Below are 28,000 nucleotides of genomic sequence, written 5' to 3' on the forward strand. Positions count from 1 at the left end.
ATCCCAGTTTCACATCACAATGCTACACACAGAGCATTGCGACAGTTAACGACGAGGCAGAATAAGAAGTCTGAACTTCAGTCCATAAGTACTGATGCTAAGCAAGCACAAGAACCTGAATTTTCAAGTTGAAACTTTCACTTATAATGAAAAGTCCCTTTCTAATGTACCAAGGTGTAGTAATAACACCTCTCTCTTCAGAGATGCCACTGAAGTCACACGACTACAGAGGAGGTATCTTCCCCACCACTGAATACCAGTTAGTGTGCTCTCAGACACTGAAAGCAAATGGAGGTTGCTCTTTCTTGCTATGCATTTCTGAGGGTCACCATGTGGAAGTAATTGAATTGATTTAAGAAGCTTCTAAATGCTTCACACACATAATGGTAATATTGTGCTGCAGAAACTGAGGATACTGCCATTTCTTAGGATCTTAACTTAAATTTAAGTCAGCTTGAGATCCTTTCCTTGAAAATGTGAATAAGATCTAGTCTTCTCAGGTGCTGAGTAACCACTGCCTTTACTGACTTACAGTAACATTACCTTTACATACACATGCAGAAAGAAACCTATTATTGACTTTGTGGTTTACTGTTTAATTTTGCTGTATTGTAGCTGAATGGAATTGAGTACAGAGTGCATGTAAAAAGGTGTCTCTTCCAGGGAAGGCTGAATTGTGTTGTGGCTTATCCCGGCAGGCAGCTAAGCACCACACAACTGTTCGCTCACTCCCCCCACCACTGAGGCATGGGGGAGACAATTAAAAAAAAAAAAAAAGGTAAGAACTTGTGGCTTGAAATAAAGACAGTTTAATAGGACAGCAAAGGAAGGGATAATAATAGTAATAATGATAACAATAATGATAAAAAAATATACAAAGCAAGTGATGCACAATGCAATTGCTCACCACCTGCCAACTGGTGCCCAGCCAGACCCCAAGCAGCAGTCTCCCCAGCCAACTCCCCCCAGTTTTATTGTTCAGCACAACGTCACATGGTGTAGGATGTCCCTTTGGCCATTCTGAGCCACCTGTCCTGGCTGTGTCCCCTCCCAGCTCCTGGTGCACCCCCAGCCTGTTTGTTGGCAGGGCAGCACAGGAAGCTGAGAGTCCTTGGCTGTGAGTGAGCATTGCTTTGCAACAACTAAAACATCAGCGTGTTACCAACATTATTCTCATCCTAAATCCAAAACACAGCACCATACCAGCTACTAGGAAGAAAATTAACTCTATCCCAGCCAGGACCCATTGTGGTTTCAAGACATTGAGCAGCACAATGTACTTTACCACAACTGATAAAAAAATTACCCAGAGTGTCATAGAAGGAATGAGAAGGGTGGATATGGGGGAAAAGGAATAAAAGGTCAATATTTAAGCATTCACAAAATAAAGAAGAAAAATCTTCATTTTTTTCTTGCAAAAGAAATTCTCTAATCATAAAATGAGAAGCCCTTGCTCAATACATTCAGTTCTGAAGATAGGAAATATATTGTAAGACTTTTTGTTGCCATTATCAAACCTGAGAATTACTGGGGAGTGAAACTGATTTGTCTGAATAAGAGATTAGAATTGGATGTAGAGGATTGCAATGCCTGAATTTTTGTCCTACAATAGAAAGATTAAAGGTTTATTAGATTAGATCAAAGAATATGAGAATGGAATTGCATTTGTTGAAGTCTGTTGTCCTTTTGTACCAGTTTTCTGACATTCATGCTGTATTCTTTGATCTCTTTAATAATGTTTTTAATGTCATAATTGTGAATTTATTAAATATCATATCATTTTTTGAGTTTATTTTCCAAATACATATTTTTAAATGAAAAGAAATGTTAAGAAAAACAATTGTTCTAAAATAACACCTAACATACACTTAGCCCAAATTTACCTTGGGAATTGCAAAGCTGGTTATTTCTTATATTTAGTCCCAGCTTACTCTGCACTTGGTTTCAACATGGTCTATACAACACCTGTCACAGTAGAATAAATGCTAATTAGGGCCTTTAGGTGCTAGTATACAACAAATAACTAATAATAGTATTATGAAACTGTAAGAAGAAATATTTTTGAACAGATGGTCTGAAAGCCCTGATTAAAATAATTCAAGAAGGTTTATATATTTCTAGAGAATCATCCAAACTTCTCGGTTATGATTTTTCCAGTGACATGAACAAGCACATCTTTTGAGGTTCCTCTGTCACCAGCAGTAATTTTCTGCTTTTGCAAACTTGCACGAACTAATCAAATAGAAATAAGAAAGGTCTTGCTCCTGTTCTCATTGACTTCATTCAGAGTCTGGCATTAACTTGGAAAGGATCATTACTGAATGGAAAATGAATACATTAAATAGACTGTACAATGGGCTGCAGTTTTGACTTGAATTTTCCTTGGAATTATCACTGCCATTTTCATTGTTAACTTTTTCTTTAACCTAGTTGCTAAAACAATTCAGTGCTTCATGGGATAGATTCTTACCTTACTTTGTTCTACACTTGGGTAACTTAATTGTCTGGAAGAATATTACAAGACCAAATCACTAGAATATTCTGTATTTGAAAGATTCATTAGATAATTTGTATAAGTAAGATTAAATTAGAAAAATATTCAAAATTATCAGTAAATTTAAAGAGGATATTCAAATAAAACACAAAACAGAACAAAGGTTTATTTGGAGTAGCCTCAGAGAAATTGTATTCTCTGACTGCGTCAAAGAATTGAATTGAGAGTCCTAAGCAGAAGCACTTTTGCAAGTGAGATCAGCATCTGCTATGCTAATTGAGAAGTTAACTTTCTAAAGCTCTTTTTCCACGTTGTTCCCTTGTCCACTGTTTGTTGAACTGTGTTATATGATCCATGATTCAGATCCTGACAATGTAGACGTCAATGATAGAAGTGCGCTGATTTCCCCAGGGCCAGAATTTTTATTAGTATATTTATATTTTAAATATTTATCTTATAAGCATGTCAACTTCAGAGCCTCCTGGCATCTCTGTTAAGAAACTTAAAATTTGCTCTGGTAAGCTTAATGTCACAGAAAACCACTATACTCTTTCTAGTCTCAAACATTAAACTGTATGCATTATTTTGTCCTAATTCTGTTCAGATAACGTTTTCAAGAGACTTTATCGTTGTTTACTTTACACCACCCTTTTCTCTCTCCCCTGTTTGCTTGTCCATGTCACTCCTTGGTTCCTTCTCCCTTTCTGTTGTTGTGGTTGTTGTTTGGTTGTTTGTTTGGTTGGTGTGTATGTGTATCAGTTTTCCTCCTGACTACTGGAATTTATTTACTGGGGAAGTGGGCAAAGATGTGCATACTTCTCAGTGACTATCTGAAATCAGTATTTTGATGAATTCCTCTTTATTGATGAATTCCCCTCCTCTCTTCTCACAACTCTGGAGATGCTCAGATGAGACAGTTACTGTGTTATATCTGCAGCCCAGTCCAGCTGTAAGCAAGAGACTTGTAATTGGATGTCTGTGCTACATGTCATACCAACTTGGTGCTTGGTACCGAGGAAATTAAACCTTCTTTTCATCCCTTAACTGTTGCATCTTGCCCATCAAAAATTGGGAGAACAGCAATGCAACTGGCATTCAAAATTGTCTTTACCAGTAAAGACCAAAAATCTCTATACTTTTAAAGAAATTATAACTCACAAGTGACTATTTTTGTTATGACCATAAAAATTGCAATTCTCCAGATAAACACACATGTAATTAGAATGATTACCATACAACAATAAACCACAGGTACTATTATAAGACCATAAACTGTTATTCAATATACTATAAAATTTGAAATCTAATTGAAAGTGCTAGTTTAGCATAATTCCCAGAAGCCATCATTCTTTAATATTGTGAAATGAATGAGGATTTTGTGGAGCTATTAATTGTTACTGACAAGCAATAACCACTGGAATGAAGCTCCAATTATCAGCAGTAATTAATCACATTTACTGTCATCTGTGATGTCAAAAAAAAATCAATAATATTCTAAACAGCAAAAAGGAATATATATCCCATGTTTTAACTCATTTCATGTAAATCAGATGGTCCTTTTGTGGGGTAGGCAAGGAGTTACAAAAGTGCTGTTTTCACTCTATAAACAATGTTCAGTCTTCTAATATTTTCCAATTTAAAAATGCTCTCCCACTTTATTCTGTTTTGATGGAGCCTTAGGTACCTTGGAGGTTTATACAGTTAAGTACAATTTATAATATCATTTGTTACTAGCATGATGTTATTGCAGACACATGGCTTTAAAAATTAGAAATTATAAAGATCATCTGAGCATGTAGTTCACTAGCCTGTTCCAGGAAAGTACTTAATGTTACTTTAAGCGAGAAAGCTTGAGCAGGAGATGAAGTGTTCTTGGAGATGAAGGTGTACATAAGGTTGGTAGAACCTTCATTGTTGGTACCTGAGCATTCAGATAGAAGGAACTCAACTCAGAAAGAACACCTCATTCTATACCTTAAATCTTGTCCTGTTGTTTGCTTCAGATGCTGTTGTTTGCTTCAAATATTTTTTTTTTTCGATTTTTAGGAACCTCCACGGTACAGTAAAACACACATATACATCTTTGAGAACAAAAGGATAGAAAACATTTCAGTACCTTCAATAGTGATTTGATGGATGGCCCAAACGTGCAATGTAGACATCACACTTAAAAATCCGTGTTTGTAAAATGGAATCTGCTAACTGTACCACTGAAAATTTCTGATACTACAAATTGTATTGTTGGACCACAAGGGCATATCATGGTCCTTATTCTCAAATGATGTTATGTTTTTTTCTGGAACACAGCAAATCCAGGTCATGTTGAGTGATCAGGATTTGAGATGTAGCCAGTCATTTACCTTAAGACACTATCAGCTAGCTATTGATGGCATAAAAAGACTCAAGTTTAGAATAGTGTGAAAACAACAGCCTAGAATCTGTTGTAAGTTCATTTAGAAAGAGCAGTGAAATGCTAAATAATTTGTTTATTATACTGTGTTGTTCACTTATGGTTTCATCCACTTCTCATAATCCATCAAAGATACAAGTCCTCTAACATGAATCAGCAGAGCAGGAACAACATCTGTTCATAATGTACTGCAAATATCCAGCAGGGCATCTTTTTGGAAGAAGCATATGAGGATTTGACAGTTGAATACATATCAAAAGTAACCCTAAAATAGATACAGAGATTGTATTTATCTAGATCTTGGGCACCTCCTAAACACAAGGCAGAGGCAAGATGCAGTCTTTTCGAGTTTTCAAGTAAAGGCGTATTTATGAAATTCACTATATTAGTGCCCGTGGAAGTAGAATTTAGAGGTTGATTATACTAACAATTTTATTATTCCACTTTATATAACCAGCATTCCAATTTTTTAAATACTGCATTTTCACCAAGACCTGGGGGCATAGCTGACAGTACAGTTTTATAACATGTAATATACTACTTAAACAGGTCATGTCTTTAAGATTCTGTCCTCTCTGAAATTCTCTTAAGACTTTTTCACCATTCATCCCTTGTTTTTTTAAGAACTGTGGTTAGATAAAAATACTTGTGGTTTCCCTGCTGAATGTAATTGAACATTCTTCCTCTGAAGCATAGCAAATTTTTGGCGTATCTGCATTTTCTTAAGCTAATTGAAGACTTTGAAAGTGTACACATCTAATATAATCAACATTATACTGTAATACTGTCATGATCAATTAATCAAAATAAATTAACTGGTTAAATGAATTGAACCAGCAGAAAAAAAGTTTGCATATTATGAGAAAACTTTGGAATGTAATTCTTTTCTCAAGTTGAACGCTTCCATTTATTAATGGAAGAGAAAACTCTTCCAGTTATTAATTTTTGATGCTTTCCTGAGTTTTCAGTGTGGAACTTAATAGTGAGTTGGTTTATTAAAAAATAATAGCAGTAGTAATTAGTCTTTTATGGTAAGATTTTAAGTTGAAGAACTCATGTTTACTTTCCATTTCTGATATTTAATTAAATATTTCTTTTTTATAGAAGAAATTACTAAGTATTTCAAAAAAGTTATTTTTCCATTACCATCTTAAAACTCCTACGCTGAACATTTATCATTAAATAACACATTCATTTATGCTTGTTGTCAAGGTAACAGAGATTATCAGAATAACAGAAATAAAAGTATTTTAAATTCTCAGTTTATTAGGATAAGGTAAACACTAATTCTGTCAAACACTAGTTATCTTCCCTGTGTATGGAATTGAATACATTCTAATAAGGAAAAAGTATAGAAACACTATTCTCCTCTTGTAATACTGCATAGCCCTCCTTTAAAGAATATAATGGTAGACATGTTTGGTAATTCAGTAACTATGTTTACAAGATAAGAGTCTTCCAACTTGAACCGTCAGTTAACGAATATTCAAGATTCCTGCTGCCTTAACAGCAAAAAATGCCTTGGAGTCCAACAGTGAGAACTAGCTTTCTCCCTCCATCCCTCCCTCCGTCCCTCCCTCCCTCCTTCCCTCCTTCCCTCCTTCCCTCTTTCCTTCCTTCCTTCCTTCCTGCCTTCCCTATTATTATCTCTCACTTAATAATGGCCCTTAGTTACTGACATCAGTCAGTCATTTTTACATCAACCTGTTTTGCTGGCCAAAACAGAAGATTATGTGTAGAATAGGCATGAGTGGCACTCAGGCTGAAAGTGTGAAAACTTCATGGGGTTTGATAACACGGTGGAAAACGTGTCCTGAGTTGGTGTTAGCATTAGCTGAGAAATGGAAATGTATGCACTAATTTGCACAGCAATTGCAGCTCAGCCTCACCTGCCAGCCTCATCTATTCATTGAACTGGGAGGCTGTGGTATCTTTAAATGACATTGAGTCACTTGGACGACTTATTTAAAAAGTTATCTTCCTAATAGCTGGTAAAAGCTAAAAGGAAATCTAAATACATAATACATAATAGGAAATATTGAGAGTTACTAGAATTTCTCTGATTTATTACTGTTAAAGATCTGGCTAAAAGGAACTCTTCTACTTTTTGGCTGCTCAAACTGAACACTTGAATAGATGATAGCTTTGAAGATGCCATCTGAAGTATTGCACAATTAGCATAAATAATTTTAAAGTATTCTGCTTCTGTAACAGATCTTGAAATGCTGCATCTAATGGCCTATGGTATTTAGAGACAAACTATTCCAAAAAACTGCAAGCCTGTAAATTTCTGTGATTTGGTATCAGAAAATTTGTCTTTTAAGATTTAAGTAATGACTGAATAATAGCTTGCAGAGAATGATATGACCTTGGTTGGAATTTGCTTCAGAGTCAGACTACACCTCCAAAGATGGCCCTGGAGGGTAGGAGGGGTGAAGCTCAATTTGCTGGCATGGGAAGCACTGAATTTACAGGCAGAATCTGAAATATAATGTTTCATTGCACCTACTTGCTTGAAATTTTGCATGAGTTCTGGATATGTTGATAACAATTTGCTTGTGACTTCTGAAATATGTTCTGCCTTTCCAAATCTGGGGTCTGGAGATTTTGTTTGGGGATTTTTTAGGCCTTATGAACAACTCACTTATCCTGATATCAGACTGCCACAATTCATGTAGGAATCCTTTACTGTAATTGTTTTCACCAAACACTACCCTCCAACCCACACAGTATAAATGTGTGTTCTAATAATTCAAATAACTCATTTGATGATTTTATTATAGTTGTGCATGTGGAATCTCATTTTTAAAGACTACCAATCTAGTATTTTTCCAGCCTACCCCAGAAAATCTGATGTAAAACGGTATTATGGTAATGTGTATAGCATTACACATAGCATTTGCTGACTTTTGAGTCAACCTTCTTTGGGGTTGTCTGTAGGCTTTTACATATGGTATCTGGCAATTTCTTCTTGTGTAAATATTCCTGATAGGAGTTTATTACTTTCCAGTAGCTGGAGAGCTGTATAACACACATTTAGCTCTTTTATTTAGTTCCACCTCCATTTCAGTTACAGACCTTATTGCTATAATTAAGAACTACAGAATTTCTGCATATTATTCTATATACCTCGAGTGTGCTCTAGTCTCCTTTCCCTTTTATTGCACTCCCCAAGGTAATACAAAATAATAATATGCCATATGGCAAATGGAACCAGCTGAAACACCACACAGCGTCTTTTATCTTGTACATTTTACAATATGACATTCCCAAGTTTGTAACTGATGAATATTGCATCTCCTAGAAACTCCAGCTGTATTATGCTGCTTCTCCCATTAGAGGCATCCTTGCTGATACTCTGAACCTTTTTATTTTTTTTTACATTAATGCGGCAGCTGTCATTTTGCAGAAATCAACAACATACGGAGGAACTGGCAGAATATGTGGTAATCTTACCAAAGTGCAAAAAGTGCAACATGTTAGCATGAAAAAAATATTTGCAAAATCATGAATTGTGTTACATGTAAGTGCTATGATGTAACTAATAATAACGATTTTTTTTTTCAGTTTGAGAGGCTTAACTGGGAACTGGGCATTTTTCTTTCTTTCTTTTTTTTTTTTTAATTTTTTTTAACTTTCTGTAGTGTTCCTGGGAATTCATAGTATATGCTAGTTAGCACTACTTCAATAGTGCTATCTCAAAACATAGGATATAGTTCTACAAGAGTTAAACATAAGCATTAACATAGGCATTTTGTGGGGGGATTAAAGCACGTCTCCTACAAGGCCAAACTACAAGGAATTCTACTTTGAGCATATATACTGAACTCGTGATAAGCTGATGGTGCTACTCAGGAATGTGAAGACCTGTAAGGAGCCGTTCTTAACAGATAATGGGTTGGTGTACCAGTGCCTCTCATTAGCTTTAGTTTTGTGAATGGAAGGGAGAGGTGCAGATAAAGTAGACAGACAAATGATGGATATGTAGTGTTTAGTTGTGAGCATTTCTTTTTATCTCATGCTTGTGGCAAATGTAATTTCATCCAAATAAGCTATATCTAAAAACTGAAGAGAGTGTTTCTGTCACGAACAATGGAAAGGCCTCGTGCAGCCTGCAGTTACCTTAGCTCCCCAGCTTGTTTCAGGCTGTAGAGAAGGTACTTTCTCTGTCACATTTACTCTACCACCGTGTCACTACAAGTGGTAAAACAACTTTTTGCTAAAGGGAGCAGAGGAGGAAAGGATGAATTGTTGCTCACTGTTCGTCCAGCTTTGCTTCTGTGTAAATATATTTTTTACTCTCCTTTATTCAGGCTTAGGAACTAAAAGCGTGTGCCAGCTCTAAATGAACTCTTTATGTGTCACCAGTGTCAGAAAGCAGAGGCAGGTTATAACACACCTGCTTTTCTGCAGTGTGTGTAATGCCCAAAGAGCTCAGTATTAGGGGAGCATAATTTAAGGTTTTAGAACTTGGAACTGACTGGTTGAGAAAGAATAGGAACACATAGCACAACTCTCTTTTACTTCTTTGTACAAATATTACTCATTTGATTTTCTGTATCAAATAGTAACATGTTTTATTTAAACAAAATAAAATGGATTATAGTACATGGATTATATTTAACAAATAAATAAATAAAAAAATCAAATACCAGGATGGCAAGTATTTGCACTGAGGGTCATGGCAATTTTGTTCAAAAAGAAAATTTATTGTCTGGGTGGGAGTAAGAAGGATATGTGTATGTTTATACATATATCCATAGACACATACAGTAGTTATTCTCAAAAATACTAGAAAGGACAAAATAGGCAAATCTATTTCAAATAGTTCTTTGTACAACTTACACTTTGTAGGGAATCACCTGTGTTCCTTACCTGATTCTTCAGAAACTGCTGTCTTTTCATCCTTAATTTCTCTTTCTTGCTGATCTGCATCACATCCACTGCCATTCTCCACAGATTGCTTGTCTCCTTGTCATGTATTAAACCCGTGCAGACTGTATATTGATAAACCTGCATTGACAAACATCCGTGAGTTACCTATAGGTAAATGAAAGACTTGATTTTATTACTCATCTGTCTTCCATGAAAACAAAGACAAAGCAATGAGAAACTTGTGTCAAGTTCTGATGTAATAACAAGTTTTTACATATGAATACTCCTGTATTCTTTATATTGATAATAACTTAAATCCATGCACAGAATCTGTTCATATAATTTCTTTTTCTGAAAAAATGTGGCAACAAGAATGCATAGATATATTGTAAATGTCTGGCAATTTGTTTTCTGTAAGTCCAAGCAACACCTTCAGAGCATTTGTCTGTTTAATTTCAGGGCTAGTCTGGAAGATTACAACAAGGTGCCTTATCCAAGGCATCTCTGCAGGGTTCAGAAATTTTCACATAATTCTGCTCAGGCTTGCAAGAACTATCCTTTTTTAGTTTGTTTTCTTCATTATTATTATTATTATTATTATTATTATTATTATTTTCCCCTCTAGAACTTATTTCCTGGCTTTTCCCCAATTCCTAACAATAATTCCATTTTTTTGTACCTCTAATCCCTACCTTTGCTTTTGGACAATCATTCCATTTGTAAATTCGGATTGTATTGTCCTATTTTATGAACTTTGTTATTCTCATTTCTAATTCTCTGACTTCCTTAATTAAATCCAAGATAGTTATAAACACCTGTGTGGGGAATTTGATCACAATTATTTGAAATGACATTTTTGTCATAGAAGTACAAAAAATAATTAACTCTCCTGGGATGTTTAATAAAAAGTGAAATGTGGAAACATACAGTGGTGCCACAGAATTTTAATTGAATTAAACTGCAACATCATGAATTAAACTTAGAACATCTTATGAATTAAATTTAGGACATCTTTTCTAAAATGAGGAGCATATCTTTGAAATAATTTCTATATTTATGGTGAGTTTATTTTCTTGAAAAGCACAACAGTATTTGTTGGCCCTTTTCAGGTAGGATTTATCCAAGTACAAAGACAAAAAGCATAGAAATACTTAACATAACTTCCTTTAAGTGGTTGTACCCTTTATGTATTAAGCATTCCATCTGAAAGACTGCACAAGCCTCTGCATAAGCCTGCCTGCACTAAGCCTGGCCTTGCAGCCTTCTGAGGCTTGGAGACACGCAGGTATAATGAAGTGGACACAACTCTGCATCAAAGATGAACTTACATAGGTTGAAAAGAGCAAAATTTGGCCCCATGATTCCCTTTGCCGTATTGCCAAAAAGCTTTACATGCAATAAACACCATCATCAGAACTCACTTAGGATAGGTAAGGGTTAGCCTGTGCATCATTTATTTCAGAGTTCTGTGATTAATCACATCTTAACTTTAACATGTAATATGCAATTTCTTAGAGCACAACACATTTTATTAAGGTGTCCAGCTTTCCACAGGGAAGATATTAAATAAAAATTGTTCATTATTTGCCTGGAAATGCATGCAATATACCAAATGCCATGTTTTCTGTGATTAGTTTGCAGGAACCATCTGTCATGTCCCCACCCCCACAGCACTGAGGAAGACAGATACTGAAGGTGAGCAGAACATTTCCTTTTGACAATAAAGCCACCTCTTGCCATTACTTTTAGCTAGCTTTAAGGTAAACATTAAACATGCTGGAGAAGGTGGCTATCTATTGTGACTCTAGAGCACTGGGACCAACTATGATTACTTGTGACAGCAAACCTCTTAAAACTCCCCAGGAAAATTGCTTTATAGTTCAAGTCAGGAGGCATGTGCAAATATACTTCCAGGTGGGAACTGGAACCAAGAAGCAGAAACTTTAGGCTCGAAAAGTATCAGGATGAGTTCAGTATGAATTTGACCCTTCTCCTTCCTTCCTTTTGGTAGAAAATTATATTGGAAGAGAGAGCAATTTTTCTCTAATGATAAAACAAGATTCTTAAATTAAGCACAGCAGGTAGAAATATCCGGCACAGATTTAAAAAGATATTGCATATTCATATGTTGAACAGTTTTCCAGTGCTGACAGCTAACTATTCCAAGCGGAAAGGGTATATGCTCTGCTGTTGTTCATTCTCTGCCAATTTCCCTTCTTAAAACTCTGGCACCAAATTCTGGGGGCTGTGTACTCTAATCTATGTTATTCTTACCATCATCCGTAGGACTAAGAAAAGTATTTAACGAGCTAAATCATCTTGACTTTGAATTGAATTGCAGCAAATAAGTATACTTCAAAAATTTTTGAGAAAGGGAAAATTGATATTTCTTCACCATCAACACATTAATCCCTTGTTACCTCCTCTCATAGTTGCATGACGAGAGCACTCTGCTATGGTATGAACGTACCTAGAGCATATTTCAGGAGCAAAATATAAACACTGGCAGCAAAGGGCACTTTATGCAAATGCATTTCCTGAGTGATGGCTCTGCCTCCCTGATGATTCTGGCAAGACATAATAATTTGGGAAAATAACTGGAGTGACCTGCCCTTCAGTTCTTTTCTCCAGGGTGCGTACATCCCCTTGCAAATAGGATTATGACAAAATAAAAGGCTCATTTGGGTGTGAGCATCTTTTAAGATACAGTCAATATATCACTGTAGAAAATAGTAGAGATAAAGCAGAGCTATAAAAGATACCTTTAGGAAGAGAAAACAGACCATCATGCCTAACTTTATATTGCACTCATTTTCCTTTTACAGCCCACCTGTTAGTCCTGTTATTCTCGTCTAGAAAAGAATTTACAGTAAGTCTCTGCTTCAATCAGTTTCCATGGTAACTTGGTCCTGTTTTTAAACCTTTACATAAAAATGGCTTGGTTAAAATGATAATGCTGGAATGCTTGCCCATACCTGAACTACACCTTTTCCATTACTCAACAGTATTCAATTAGGGGTGTCCCTCCATCTGCTCCAGTTCCTTTAGCTCCTACAATACCGTCTCACTAACCAAATCAGATCAGTTTCTTTACCATCTGACTATCTCACTTTTCAGAGACACACAGGATTTGGGGTACTGACACAAAGCATGCTGTGAAGTACAGAGTAAAGCATGTTAGGGGCTGGATTCTTGAGTTCACTGGGGAGGGTCCCTCTAGGTGCAGTGGGGCCAAAAGCTCCAAGTAGAGGTATCTCTTTAAAAAATGAACCAGAAGAGGTACAAGGGCCCCCACCTAAGAAAACTGTTTTCATAAAGGTAAAAAAAAAATTCCCCTTCCATGAAGATCAAGGGGAAATAAAAGTTCAGAAAAGCAAATGAAAATTGTAATTGATTCTAAGAATCTCTTGGTACTGGTCTATCACTGTGAATATGTGCATTTAATTCAATTTTTTGTTATCCTATATCCTACTTTCAAGCAACTGTAATTTCTGATTCTCTGTCCCACTTTGACTTTGGCTGTGGCAATATTTTTCATAATTGTGATTACTGTTTTACGTTGTCTTAAATCTGATCTAGGAAAAATAATTTTTTTAATGTAACTTAAATACTTCAGAGATAACACAAATTACAGTTACAGGGAAATCCTAAGAGAATTTCTAAGGTGGATCCAATAGAGCTCTTCAGCAATTGCTCTGAAAACTTGCTGCATTTTGTAAAAGATGAAAGATGATGCCTTCCTTATGGAACCAAAAGCTCTTAAAATTCTATACTAGGTCTGCTCTTCTGAGTTGTATCGGATACCTTACTATTTGTATGGGAAAAATTTTATTCTGTAAGAGACACAAATAGAATTTATGAAAAATAATTTTTCACTGCTGTATCTGCCAGGCAGGCATGCCAAAAGCTGCTGAGTGTAGGTGTACACCAATTAATTTACAACTGAAGTTGTCCAAACAAAGACCTGATAAAGATCTCTGGTTTTGCAATGGGACAAAGAGATACTATTTTCTTGTAATAAATAATTGCCCAAAAGGTGCCTATTAGGTGTCTTAAATATCAGAAACAACTCCATGTTTGCACTGTGTTTCATAGTTTGGCTAGTATGAGATCTTACCCTTAGCCATACACAGAAGGGCACTGCTCAGTGATTTTTCCCTTTGATGTCTTTTTCCCGTTTCTCAATAGCATTACTATGCAAGGTATATGTGTGCTATATCCTTTATAGGAGTTTACATTTGTATAGACTTGATTGTCATCTACTGGTTTATCTAGATAATATGAACACCCTGAAATTCAGTTACAATTTAAAAGGAAAACGTCAGTATCCTTGTTCTAAACCAAATAATCTGGGTCTTCTGGAAGCTAGATTTAGACCTGCATCACTCCTTGCAAAGCAACTTGAAAAAAAACAAGCATTTTTTTCCACCTCTTTGTAGCACATTTTTAACTAGCAGCTCATTTACCCCCAATGTCCTAACACTGTCCTATAGACATTAATTTCTGAGCTCAGGGCATTGTCAAATCAGGGGATCATAAATCCATTGCATTCCCCTCATCAGTCTTGGCAGTAGCATCTTCACAGTACTCCTGCATGTCAGTAAAGTATGACCTTCTCTCAGTGATTCGTGTGGATTAGGCTTAATTGATCTATGCTTTTCCAATGGGCATTTTAACTTTCACACAGTGATTTTTTCAATACCTGGTGTCCAACCAACTGATCCCCAGTTTCCAGATGAAAGAATAAATAACATCTGATGCTTTATCAACTGAAATAAATAGAAGTTCCTTATTTTTAATGCTTTTAGCATCTTTTTTTAGCATCTTTTAAATCGATTAAAAAATTAAATACGCTTACATTTACCATTTGTTTTTAAATTCTATTCACAATCTTTTGTATAAAAATGGAGACTGACTCTGACACCATTGTTGAATTATTGACTCCATTCTGACGCCAATCTGTGCTCCAGAAATGCAGTAGTTTGATGTGAAAACTGATTATACTATTTGGCAGCTTGAAATGGGAAATCTGTCAGGCCTGGTCTTTAATACAGTTCTCACTGTGTTTAACCTGCTAATTACTGTGTAGAGCAACAGGCTAAATTTTCTTTTGTGCTGAATATTGTTCATATGTACAGCGGATCACCTGTTAGTTGCAAACCTATCTCTGTATTTTTTGATATTTCTGCCTCTTCTTAATTAGATTATAAAGTGCTGTTAAATTACGGGGGGATGGAGGGAGGGGTGTATTTCTTAATTTTTGCCTCAGTATTTTGGTTCATACTTTTTCTAGAAATTCTTAATTCCTTTTTATTTTGAAATATCTTTTTATAATCTTGCAATAGTTATTACCATGTATTTCAGAAATATCACTATCTACTACTTATTTAGTTTCTTGCTGGTAGGAATTCCAAATAGTTCACTTCTATGCCTTAAATAATTGTGTGTGTGTGTTTTTTTTTTTTTTCCTGTATAGTTACGACTACCCTCACATACTGTTCTATATGAGATTCTTTTTTTTTTTCTTTTTAAATTCTGCATTCAATTAATATGATCTAATTTGGTATCTGTTTTCCCCTCTTATTGTGTTTTCTGAAGACATATAATTTGAAAGCCAGTTGTTTTGTGATTAAAGTAGAATGAACATGTTTGGATATAATAATAAATAGCTCAAATATTCACACATCTGTGAGCCTTCACATTACAAATTTCAGAAATTTCTGCTGCTGAGGGCTAATTGGGTTATATATAAACAAGTATTTAAAATGGGTCAGTAGCTTGTAAGAAGTTTACTAAGCATGCATTACCTGTGTGCTGCCATCGTGGTGTATGTTTTTTGAATTGGATGATCTTTGCAATGGTAATTTGAACCTTAATCTTCCTCTTTGCCTGGTCCCTTTGGTCCTGATATCTCCCACATAATGGTGCATCTCCCAAACTCCACGTTATGTCCTAAACTTATTTTCAAGCTGTTTCTCTATCTGAGTGTTTTCTGCTTATCCAAAGTCTCCCCTCTCCGTTGTTACACTAGGGAATTCACATTTTGAAGTCTGTTCCACAGAAAGAGAGAACAGAGGAATGGCTCTGTAAACGTTACAGGAGAAGAACAAACAGCATGCACTGAGAGAGGCTGGAGAGTGTGAAGGAAGGAAAGAGCAGTACTCTGTTACTTCTCTCTGCCTGGCTGTCCTACTCACAGAGGGAAGTTCAAAAGCAAATTAATCAGTATCATGAAAGTTGTTTGTTGTCCATGTTTACAAGGAGAAGGGCACAGAAGACCTTCTCTGTGGTTTGTTAGAATCAGAACCACAGTATGTGAATAGTCTTACAAGCTCTCCCTTCTACTCTTCTCCTGCATCCAGCCCTTCTGACAGAAACACTTACCTATCTGGCAGTAAAACTTGTATAAAAAGCTCCTGATCTTTATTGTGGTGAGATGAGAATTGTTTTATAATGGTGCAAGATAGGAAAGGGCAAATAGATCCAATGGGAAGAGGAGCTAAGATCTCAAACCAAGCCTTCAGGCTCACTTCAGAGACCACCAAACCCTGTTCTGTTCTGGAAGGCTAAAAGGTTGCAAGGAAGTCAATTTCAAACTAAGGTCATATCCACTCAATTTAATTAAGAGACTGTTGTCTTCAGAAACTCTTGTGATCACAATTGACTTGTGAGATTAATCTAATCAATATATATATATATATATATTAGTAGAACTATTTTAAAAAACACACATTCAGGTCACTTCACAGTTAATTAAAAAAGTTCCACTTTATTTGGAAAATAACCAGTACCAGTGAAAATAGTAAGCAGAAACATAATGTTTTCTTGTCACCTAGTAGCACTGAATAAGTAGGTATATGTATTTCAAAATGAGTTGGCTGTCTTGAAGTGACACAGACAGAGTTAGCTGCATTAGGCAGTGAGTTAAGCCAGTGAGTAGGTCTCAAAGAAACTCAGGTTCCTCACATGGCTTCTGGGCTTCTCCCTCATCTATAAAATGGACACCATGAGACTTGTTTCCTTTGTTTGATGGTAATTAATGTATTCCGGACTCTGTGATTCTCAACTGTTGTAAGGACCGTGTTGCAATGTTTTTAAGTACTTAAACAAGAAATAGAAAATAAATCATGCTAATTTTCTGGTTAACAGCCAGAAAACTCAAAAATTTGCATCTTGCAATGTGATCTTTATAAAGATTTCAATGACATTACATAAAGGTGAATCTAGCTTAATGTGTCGTTCTTAGAAGATATTTGTCAGTTCTGAGGTCACTCAGTTTCTAGAAAGAAATACAAGCTTCCCATATTACTTTTAGAAGTATTATATAAGCAATTCATTTTCATTTGTGTGCTGAGAATCTGGGCTTTTGGGGGTTATTCATATAATCCAAACTAGCTTGCTCCATTTTCCACCATCCACTGTTTAAGTACAATTTGAAGGAAGCACAGAATCAGCCTGGGCTCTTGAGGATGTTTGACAGTTATATTTTCTTTTATAAAAGGAAAAGAATTAATCTTTTCTAAATTATAGCTGTGAAAACAATCAGCTGTGGAGGCATGTGTCTTAAATAAGCTTTATAAATATAAGTGCTTTTGATTTCTAAAGATAATATAGGGAATAAGCCAGCTACAACAAAAAAGCATGGTTAATCAACAATGTAGCAACATCAGTCCGAGCCTGGCATCATTCTAGAAAATGAGACAAATATTAATCTAACATAGAGAACGCTGTGAATTCCAAGGTTACGTGTGTCATAAATATGTGGTTGACTCACCAGCGTTGAACTCCTGAGTGCCTTATAGATTAATTTCCTTTAAAACTAGAAGTAAAGCTCAATAGAAAAAGGGTTTCATAATTTTTTCTAAGATTCTAGTTTGGTCAATATTAACACTTCTTAGAAAAATAGTATTTGGTGAATCTACCTAGAAAAATTTCTGAACTTGTCCACTAACTTTTATTTTTTTTGCCAAAACACAAGTATAAAATCAAGACATATTTAAGATAGTGTAACGTAACATCTACAGCAATTTAGCTCTAAATGGGGAGGTTTACATTTATCATGAATTAAATTCTAATAGGCAAGCATATATATATATATTTAACAATTTTGTTTCAATAGTAGCTTCAGCAGGACTTTTAATTCAATTTAGTCAATTTTCTTTTTTCATTTTTGTTGATTTTGATTTGGAGGAATTGAAGTTGTAAGACAAATATTTTGGCTTAAGCAGCTTAATCATTCATGTGGATTCAGCACCTTTATTTATCACTATAAAATTTACTAAAACAGTAATTTTTGAAGTCTTGAAAATGAAGCAGATTTAACCTGCTTGGACTTATAAACAACTAAAATAATCCATCTTCTTTGGATAAACAGGCTCTTTTTCATTTCTAAATGAAGGATGTAGTATTCTCAGCAATGCAAAAATGAGATTTTTAAAAATAAAAAAGTTCTCAGGAGGGGAAGTAGAGAGAATGTTTAACCATCCTACAAATATAATATAAAAGCTCAGTCTTTTTAAGGTCACTTAAAGAAGAGACACTCTTCTCATTGTTATGAATTTCCCAGATAGCTGCCTAAGATAAATTACATTTGTGTAGTTTATTAGCTGTCACTAAACTTTAGCTCTTCAGTTGTAAAGTAATACAGTTTACTAACAATTGTGAGAAGAAAAAATGAGGTATGGATATTTTAAAATCCAGAAGTGATAAAAAAAAATTTTGAAGACAAATGGTGCTTTTCTTCACACATAATCATGAGTGTTATTATTATTTTTTATTATTATTTTTTATTTTTTCCTCATTGGTTGGCTTTTCATCTATATGAATATTATTACACTGGGGAATCATTTTGAGTATTTTTTTGGTGTGTGTGTCACATGCCCAGATGGTATAAATTAGCTACATTGACTTCACTGATGTAGTACATATTTATATCCCCATGGAATGGGGAGCATATACAGTTAACATGGCAGAAAAGCTTTCTCATTTAGCAGAGGCTATCTGTGTGCATGAGAATTTCAAATTACTTTTGAAAATTTTCACATTGTTTTGTATGTTGGACCAAGGGTCTGGTAACTTAGTGGGACTTTTGCCATTGCTCTGGATCTCGTAACTTAGTGGAACTTTTGCTATAGCTCTGGAGCTAAAGGTGAGCAATCATATTACCCAATTTCAGGCTACTAGCTCAGATTGACAGGAGTTCGGTGTCTGTCAGTTCTCTTTTAGAAACCAAAAGAATTCTGTAGATAGGCAGGAAAAGATCTGGATTCAAATTAGTCTCTTAGGACAGTCTCAGTTGCCATCACATTTGGCTGGAGCAAATAGCTATGAATGTCTAACAGGGGAATATAGACTATTGCAAGCATGATTATTATGTTTACCTGTAATTTCTAGGCATCAAAAATTTCCAGCAAATACAATCATAGAACCTGTCTAGAACACCTTTAAGTGTTCTGCAAAAGATTGTTCAGACTTTTTTGGTTAACATGCATGGAAAGGCTTGCAAGAGTTATGCATAAAATTCAATGTAACCAAAAGTTCTTGTGGCAACAGAATTTGAACAAAAATCATTTGGGAATCTTTAGACAATGTTCATAAATTTCATGTACGCTATTACATAAAAGTAAAAATGGGAGACCTAGGTCATTTAGAGATCAGCCTTAAAAGGCTGAACACAGGACACCCTCTTTAGTGTCCTGTTCCCAAGAGATGACAAAGCACCATGTGGGGTCCATGGCAGCATAAATGACGGTGCTTTACTGCCATACATTATGAGGTCTTAATCATTTGTATCTTTAGTCAGATTCAGAAATTTCTCTTTTCCTGCTCTGCCTTAGTTATCCTTGGTTAGAGAAACATATCAAAGGGTGTTTCCCTCATTAAAGAATCTCTTTTAAAAAGTGAGAGTTTATTTACATGCTTTAATGAATGACTGATACAATTGTCTGAACAACTGTAATATAATTTTAGCTATGTTCATTTGTCTGACCTACAGCCAGTCTTGGAAGATAATATGCTATTTCACTGAATAATCAGCTCCACTCCTATTTCATAAATTGGGGTCCTCTTCTCCTAGACAAAGGCATAAAAGGAAAAAAAAAAAAGAAAAAAAAAAAAGAAAGAAATGTATTCACAAGACACCTTTGATTGCAAAAAAATTTAGTTACATTGATCCAACCTCGAGGTATTATGCAGATGGCATCGGATTATATAGCCTTTGCCTATATTGCATACTTAAACTGACTTTAGAAAAGTTCAGGTGGTAGTTTGTCTATAAATACCATTTTTTTTAATTTTTTTTTTAGTGGATGATTACACAGAAATTTAGAAAAGGTAGATTTGATTTCTTTATGGTCCAAATCCTTATTTAACAGAAAAGAAAGAACTATGTTAAGCTCTGTTTTGAAATTCAAATTCTGTTTATACCTTAGGGAAAGGACTATCTAGAGGCTAACATGGCTTGCATGAGCTTCAGATGATTAACCTACTTCATATTGCTCTCACCACACTGTATTGGTTAATCATTATCTTTTAACAGTGTCTTTAACAATTAGGTAAAACAGCATTTATCTTTTTTTTTTTTTTCCATACTTAGAAGAACTTGCACAAACTAATCTTATTTTTCCTTTGTTTTTCATTATACTTGCCATACGGAATATGTACCGTAGAATTAATTAAAAAAAAAAATCACACCTTCAATCTCTATCCTTGACTAGATTCAGATGAGGTAATTCTTTCCCATCTTTACTCTTCCTCTAGGCCCAGTGTCCATTATTGTTGAACGAGACACTATGGGTTTCTCGATGATAATGAAAAGAGGTTGTTAAAATTCAGTCAGGCATTTTCCCACTCAGAAGCTGTTTTATCAGCTGATGTTTCCCTGAAGCATTAGACAGCTGATTGAGCAGTCCAGTCCAGTAAGGAGAAGACATCATTGAATATTTTGTCCAGAATGAAACAGTCAGATCTACTATTATTTTATTTTCCTTGAAAGACAAATTTCATGCATCTAAAGGTGAAGCACAGTTCAGATCACTACAAGCACTATTTCAGCCAATATATATAGTGCACCTTGGCAATGGAATACTTCTCACTAAAGAGTCATCCAGATAAATGTATGTTGAGATTCACCCTACTCTGATATTATTTTTGGCTCCTGATGTGACAGAATATTCAGTATGTTTAAAATATACTGAAATATATTTTATTCTTTTACCTTGCCTTTTGCTCCTGATCAAACTTTTGCAAACTGACTTGTGTTTGCTCCTTCGAAAAGCCCTGCTTACTGTACTCAGTAAATGTTCTGTTGTTTAGGATAAAAATATGACCACATGAATGTATGATTGAAATCATATTCAGTTATTAAAATCCACATGAAAAGTCTAGCTTGACACAGTCTAGAATGATATCTCCTCAAGCTGTGAAATCTTATTGAAAACTTGCTTCAGAAATTACCTCTGAGAAGCTGGATGTGCCTTTCCCTTTTGGACAATCTGGTCATAATTCATATAAAAAAAATATACTGTGTACACACACTCATATAAAGAAAAAATATGTTACAACTAAATCTAAGATCAAATATTGCTCTTAAACTTAAAAGTGTTTCTTGGAATATCCTGGAGTCTGTCTACTGCTGCAAGGATTATACAGAACTCCACAAGAAAACATTGACAGTAAACTCATGGTCTGCCATTAGCCCTGTGGTAGACTGTAAATAGATATCATTGTGCTCTTTGTGCAGCCATGCTATAAATGAATACTTGAAAAAAAAAGAGCAGAACTATTAAAATGAGTAAGAAGTCCATAAACTTCTTATTAGAAGCTACAGATGGGTAGATCTGGCACCTGTTCTGTTTAAAGATCTGTTTTTTTACACTGCCTTTAGATGCCCAGAATTTGGGGGTTAATACAGTGTTAGAAGTAGTAGAAATGTAAACTGAATAACAAAGACAAGAATATTTCTGATGGCAAAGACTGGCTAATTTTGGAGATTTGTGCTCAAGAAACATATAAGAACTGTGTCTTGGGAGCATTTAGTAACAAAAAATTCCCATATGGAGAATACATAAGTAGTATTTTTTCTTAATATTGCTTCCCCAAATTCAAAGATTTCAGTGCCATGTTTTTAGCATTTCCCAAGGCCTTACATTTCAGAAACTTTATATTTAAATATCTCTTTTCCAGAACTGTAATAATAGAAGATTTCATTAGCAACATTTAGGAGTTTTAAATTATTGCTGTAGAAACAGATACATTATAGTGCACAAAGGAAAAGACAGAATAGTTTTCCCCCACAGCAGATTCTCAGTGTATATTGTATGATTCATGGGAAGAGCAATCATGTAAATCATCTGTGTTTTTCTTTTTGAATAGATTTAAAGCTAGCTTTATTTCCAAATTAAGAAAATGTTATCAAGGTAATAGAAAAAATTCTCACCAGCAAAAAGCCTACATGAATACATAATCTGTATTATGCATGTAAGCAACTCCATTTCAAAGGTAAAAAGATTATTTTTTTGTTGACAAAGAAATTGTGAGGAGTTGGAGTTGCTGTGAATTCTTGAAGAGCTAAGAGTAGTCTTCCAGTGTGACATAAAAAATGTCTTATGATCATATGATTTTTTTTCTTTTCTGTACAGACTGGGTATTAAGAAAACTACCCCTCTATTTGTTTTCCTTTTAATCCATCCATTCTACTTCATCTTACTTTGATCTGATTTCACATGACTGCTAGGTCTCAAACATTTCGTACAGACTCAGTCTTCCACCTCCCACCCAGTTTCATGCTCCTTGGCCCTGGTGCTAGCACATCATGTATTTGTTGAGCATCTCCTCTCCTGATCCTGAACCACGCATGCTGGAGGCAGCGGATCAGATCAGTGTCAACTAGTTTTGCCTGCAGTATATTGTTCTGGAACAGGATAGAGGCACCAGCATTGCATTTCAATGGGAAAAAGTGTTGCCAGCTATGGAGAGGTTTGTACCTTCCAGCCATGGATTCTCTCTGCAGAGAAGAGGGATGTTATTCCTCTGCTATCGCTAACTTTACTGGTAAAATCTGTGGAACAAAGGAGATCACTGTGTTGAATTTGAGTCTAGGCTTTTAAGCTGTGCCAATATTATTTTAAAATTACCTGCTTACTGTTTAATGATCAGAATAATGTAAGACATTCTACTCATCAGTTACTCCGTTTTTATCCTGCCCATGATCTCTCCTGTCCTCCTGTGTACTGTGATTGCAGCTGGAGTAGCTTTGTGTTTGCCAGCTCAAACACTGATTATACATCTGCTGCAGAAAAGAACTTTATGTGGGATGCAGGAGCTATGTGGGAACCTATAACACAGGTGGTCAGTTCACACTGAGCTCTGTGTGGCCTTGACTAAACTACTGCCTGCTTTTGCCTGGGCTAACTGGTGCTGTGCATGGATACGGTTATGCAAACATGTCTTCAATAGTCCAACTTTCAAAAGAAAACAACCCCAAATTTGAAAATCTGAATGGTAATTTGTTGTGCCTCAGATGCTACCATGACATTATCATATAGGGATTAACGTATATTCCCTGGTAAAGTAGTAGTCAGCTCTATAGTACTGTAGTAATGCATGTTCAGAGAAACATTTCAGGTTACATTCATCCACAACTTCAGCATTTTGAAGCACTTTTTCCCTTAACCTCCCTGGCACAGCTCTCAGCCAGTGCAAATCCTTATGTTCTCCCAAGTGCAAGTTCACCAGTGAACTTCAAGAAATCACATCCTGTCCATAACAGTTTTGCAGCAGTGAGATAACAACCATGTATAAAGCTTATCAGCTGTTACTGCAAACATTTAATTGACTTGATAATAAAGAACTTTTAAGATGAATTTTAAAAATCAAGACAAGAATTTGATGTAAAATTGTGCTGGGTCTGGCTGGGAGTTAACTTTCCCCACAGCGGCCCACGTAGTGCTGTGCTCTGCACTTGTAGCTAGAACAGTGCCGACATCCCCCCAACATTTGGTTTGCTGCTGAGCAGCGCTGGCACAGCACCAAGAGTTCCTCCAAGCTCCCCAAGGCCAGCAGGCTGGCGTGGGCAAGAGGCAGGGAAGGGACACAGCCAGGGCAGCCGACCAGAGCTGACCAAAGGGATAATCCATACCTAGGGTGGCACGCTCAGCCATAAAAGCTAGGGGGAAGTAGGAGAAAGAAGGACTTTCATTATGAAAACATTTGTCTTCCCAAGCAGCTGCCACATGACTTGAGGCCCTGCTTCACAAGAAGTAACTAAACATCACCTGCTAATGGGAAGTAGAAAATCATTTTTCCTCCTTTTGCTTCTCTGTGGCTTTTTTTTTTTCTTTTTTTTTTTTTCTTTCTTTCATTAAACTCCTCCTTATCTGAACCCATGAACTTTTCTTTTTTCATTGTATTTTCTCCCCCTGTCCTTCTGAGGAGGAGGAGTGAGAGAGCAGCACTGGTGTTGCTTAGCTGCCCATCAGTTTTTAAACCACTACAAAACCATAAACAGGTTGAACAAACAAAATCATTTTGGGGCTGATTCTGACATGGTTTAGAATTGAGAATTTAAACAGACATATTTACTATATACTACTACATTGTAAAGCAATGGAAACATCATGTAGCATCATTCTTCATGTGATGCATAATGAGTGGAAGGAGTAATTGGCACTGGCTGTGACTTAAGTTCATTGCTAGCCTCAGCCATTACTGTCCAAAGCTGTATTTTAGACTGTATGCTGACTCTCCTGTCTGTGGAAAAACTTTCTATTCACTCTAATTAAACTGGATAATGCAATTCACGAACTGTTTCTGGATCACTGCTCTTCTTACTTTAATGGAAATCAATGAAAAATAAGTAGACTTCCACAGGAGGAAATAAAAGTACAAACTCAATCTCAGAAAAACAGTCCATGAAGATTTGTCAAAAGTGGAACACATTGGTGACCTGTGGCCTTTCCTGGGCTTGTCTTGGAAATGCTAATGTCCAGATGGTACTATTTCATGCTACTTTGAAATGAGTTATCAAATCCTGCCACTAGTATGCAGCCAAATAAGCTAGAGTTTTAAAATGAGTTATCAAATCCTGGCACCAGTGCACTGCCAAACAACCAGAGATTTTACAACAGAGTGCTGTGGAATGACCAAAACAAATCTTAGAAAGGGAAACCAGAACAGTTCTGTGACTGCAATTACAACTAAAGAAGGCTGCAGCTTGCTCAGTGAAGCAAATCCACTGTCCCTAGCAATCTTGTTTCTGGTACGCATTGCTCTTTAGACTTCCATTGCAAGCTGGAAGATTTAACAGTGTCTACTGAGAAACCAAAATGTTGCACCAACTCCCAGTTCTCCTAGCCCTTCTCCAGTTTCTTTCCCTTCACTTGTGCATGGGGAACTTTAAACGATTTGTGTTTCTCTTGTCGCCTAAAGCATTCTTCCTTTAACACTGCAAATACCTCCCTGGAATAATCTGGAGAGGCAACACTTGGGTAGTAGTGCATGATGTGTTGCTGCTAGAGAAAGCTAGACAGGATTTTGGACAGTAAAGAAGAAGTTGGGTTACTTTTGTAGTTTTCATTATGTTCCTGTTCAGACATAAAACTGTTTCTCATTTGTTGGCAGAGTGTACAGGTCTTTTTCAAATGATATCACATGATACAGTAAAGGTGGCTTCCATTCTCCAACATGAAGTAGTTTAGAGTAAAGCATTAATTGCTTTTGTCCACACTTTTTGTAAAGTATTAGTTGCTTTTTGTAACTTTGTAGTTGCTACAATAAGGCAAATTTGTTGCCTGGGAATTTAGAACTGAGTTCCAAATCTGTACTTAAAAAAATCTGTTCAAATTCTAGTTTTAAGATTCTACAAGAATCTTTCATAAACAGACTGAATATTTCTATCTCTATGACTCATTTAAAGTGTACACTTTGTAACAGTCAAAGATGTTTAATGATAATGCTTAAGTTTATATGGAATTTTTAGAAAATTGTAAACTAGCAGCAAAGTCCTTTCTGCAGTGCAGGGCAGCAAGGTGGATGATGACAACAATCATGTGTAACCTGCACAAGAATGGCATGCATCATTGTAAGGGGTTGGCTGGAAAGGACACCAGGCCCTATCTTTAGCCACAAAGCCCAGGCAGAAGATGCCTTCAAAAAGGTACTAATCATTAGGTCTCAGATTCTCAGTTCCAGCTTTTGATCCTTTGCTGCCTGTTGTCAGTTCCAACTGTTTCCCCAAACTATTTCTCCTCTGTGGCAGGAAAAAGTGGTTTTCCTGCCTCCTAAGCCTCAATGAAATCAAAATGTTTCAAGACATTAAGTGCAAAGGCGTAATTAGTTTTCCAGTACATGATGTGAAATGAATTCCATTGAAACATGTAGCATTTAGAGGACAAAAAACAAGCAGCCAAAATGATCCATGTTAAAATTTTAAAAATGGTAAGTCAATCTTAATATTTTATCTGATAACACCTACTTCCTTAACAGTTTTGAAATTGTTGTTTCTTAATAACTGAAATTTCGTCAGCTTAAGTTTATCTGTGTATAGTAGTAATGTCTGTTGCCATCTAAGAAACTCCCTAATACAAGACAGGAACTCCTGTTTAGAGTTGAAGATCTTTTAAGAAATTCCTGTGAAAATTAAGATGATGACAACATATAGGTGAAACAATGTCAAAAGGATTTCTTGCATGCAGATAAAACTTTCCTTGCATGATGAACTGCATTGGAGTATGCCTAAAATAGACGTCTATGATTCTGTATCTGCCTTAGGTTGCCAGCAGATTACCTGAAATAAGAGGCATCCTGGTGTTTCTCTTAGCATGCACTTAACAATTTAGTCAGACTAATCTCAACAGTCATTATCTACCGTAGCTGTATCACCTCTAAATGATCCTTTAAATATTTATAACATGAAATGTTTTAACATGACAAATGCAAGCAAAAACCTGTGAAATACAAAAAAGACATTAGAACTAGACTTCAGATTCCTTAACAGAGTGTAAATGATTTTCCCAAGATGAAGTGAGGGAGTAATCAGTATACCTAAATAATCAGGCTCAAGATCAAGTTCTATCAAGTTACTCATGTCCAAATGGAAAAAAATAAAATAAAATAAAAAAGGCATTTGAATTCTGAAGTAGCTGCTGCTTAAAAATTTGGCTTTACTCCATTGGAATTCATTCCAGAAGCTATGCAGAATGTAGATCCGTGAACTCTTACTCATCCCTGCCCTTATATTTGTTAACCTCCTACCAGAAATGATTAGAGCCATCTCAAATTCTGCACCTTAATCTGACTCCATAATTTCTGTGTAGGTTTTATTTCCCAGAATTCTATGTATGATCTTCAAAGGTATTTCAGCTTAAGACATCCCTTATCTTTGATCATATTGTTTCAAAATATATCTTATCATGTCAGTAAAAGGAAATTAATATTTAGAGAACACCTTCAAGTAGTTCAGAATCCTAAAACAATATAAACATAATGGCTTAGAGAAACATAGATCAAAAAAGGAACTCAGTCATCTTGTTTCTCTAGCAAGGGGAGGTTTTGCAAAGGAAAGAGCCCTTTATGACATTTCACTTGTGTCAATTAACCATAGGGTGTCATCTTCACATACTGGCACAGAGGTTGTGTGGTTTTCTTTGGAGAACAAGAACCAAAACAAGGATATTCTTGCAGAGACCCTGAACTATATCTTACCTCCTGTATAATTGCATTTCTTCTCTTTTTATTCTGTCTCTAAGTCTGAATAAGGTTTCTGAACCTGAGGAAGAAATCCGGTGAAAAAGTTTCACAGCATTAGCTTGTGATACTTAGGACACAGTGTCTATTTCAATACCGTATGTCATTCCAGTTGTACCCTCTGCCCTGCATCTGTCTTTGTTCCCTGAATCCTCTGTGTGTCATGGCCCACAAGGTCATTTCCACTTATGATACTACGGTTTTATGCCAAGCAGACAGACAATGGTTGTGCTGCCAGCCTGCGTTACTCTAACAGCTAGATGTTCCCTTCTTTTAAAGAGTACAGATCTGTGGTGTCCACATGGAGAGAGATCGTGAAGCGCTAAGTGCTGGGATTTACTGGCCACATCAGCAGTCTGTAGTGATAAGGTAACCAAAACATGAGTTGATCCATTGCATCTAATAAAATCAAACTACTTCTCCAAAGCCTTGAAGAGAACAGGAGAATACATAAAGAGTTGCTGCTTTGTCCCTGTGTT

General features: G+C 35.8%; 2 protein-coding genes across 13 annotated transcripts in view; one reads left to right on the forward strand and one right to left on the reverse strand.

Moving 5' to 3' along the window:
* The window catches only part of B3GALT1 (beta-1,3-galactosyltransferase 1), a 160,829-nt gene that overhangs the window by 106,636 nt on the left and 26,193 nt on the right, over positions 1-28,000 (reverse strand). For 6 of the 11 annotated variants that reach the window (XM_080601024.1, XM_080601014.1, XM_080601017.1 and 3 more), the window contains exons 1-2: positions 12,250-27,808; positions 9,780-9,917 (exon numbers count right to left, since the gene is read on the reverse strand). Coding sequence is in view for 1 of the 11 variants with exons in the window: in XM_080601016.1 (XP_080457142.1) it covers positions 9,780-9,854 (75 nt within the window). In the remaining 10 variants the exon portion in view is untranslated. The other 5 variants (XM_080601020.1, XM_080601023.1, XM_080601015.1 and 2 more) reach the window with 5 other exon arrangements.
* The window catches only part of LOC308198518 (uncharacterized protein), a 196,227-nt gene that overhangs the window by 98,253 nt on the left and 69,974 nt on the right, over positions 1-28,000 (forward strand). For both annotated transcript variants that reach the window (XM_080601043.1, XM_080601044.1), the window contains 2 exons: positions 11,414-11,474; positions 12,605-12,648. In XM_080601043.1, the coding sequence (XP_080457169.1) occupies positions 11,414-11,474; positions 12,605-12,648 (105 nt within the window). The remainder of the gene's footprint in view (positions 1-11,413; positions 11,475-12,604; positions 12,649-28,000) is intronic.

The sequence above is a fragment of the Anser brachyrhynchus genome (assembly GCF_964034855.1).
Source record: "Anser brachyrhynchus genome assembly, chromosome: 7".
Taxonomy (NCBI): Eukaryota; Metazoa; Chordata; class Aves; order Anseriformes; family Anatidae; genus Anser; species Anser brachyrhynchus.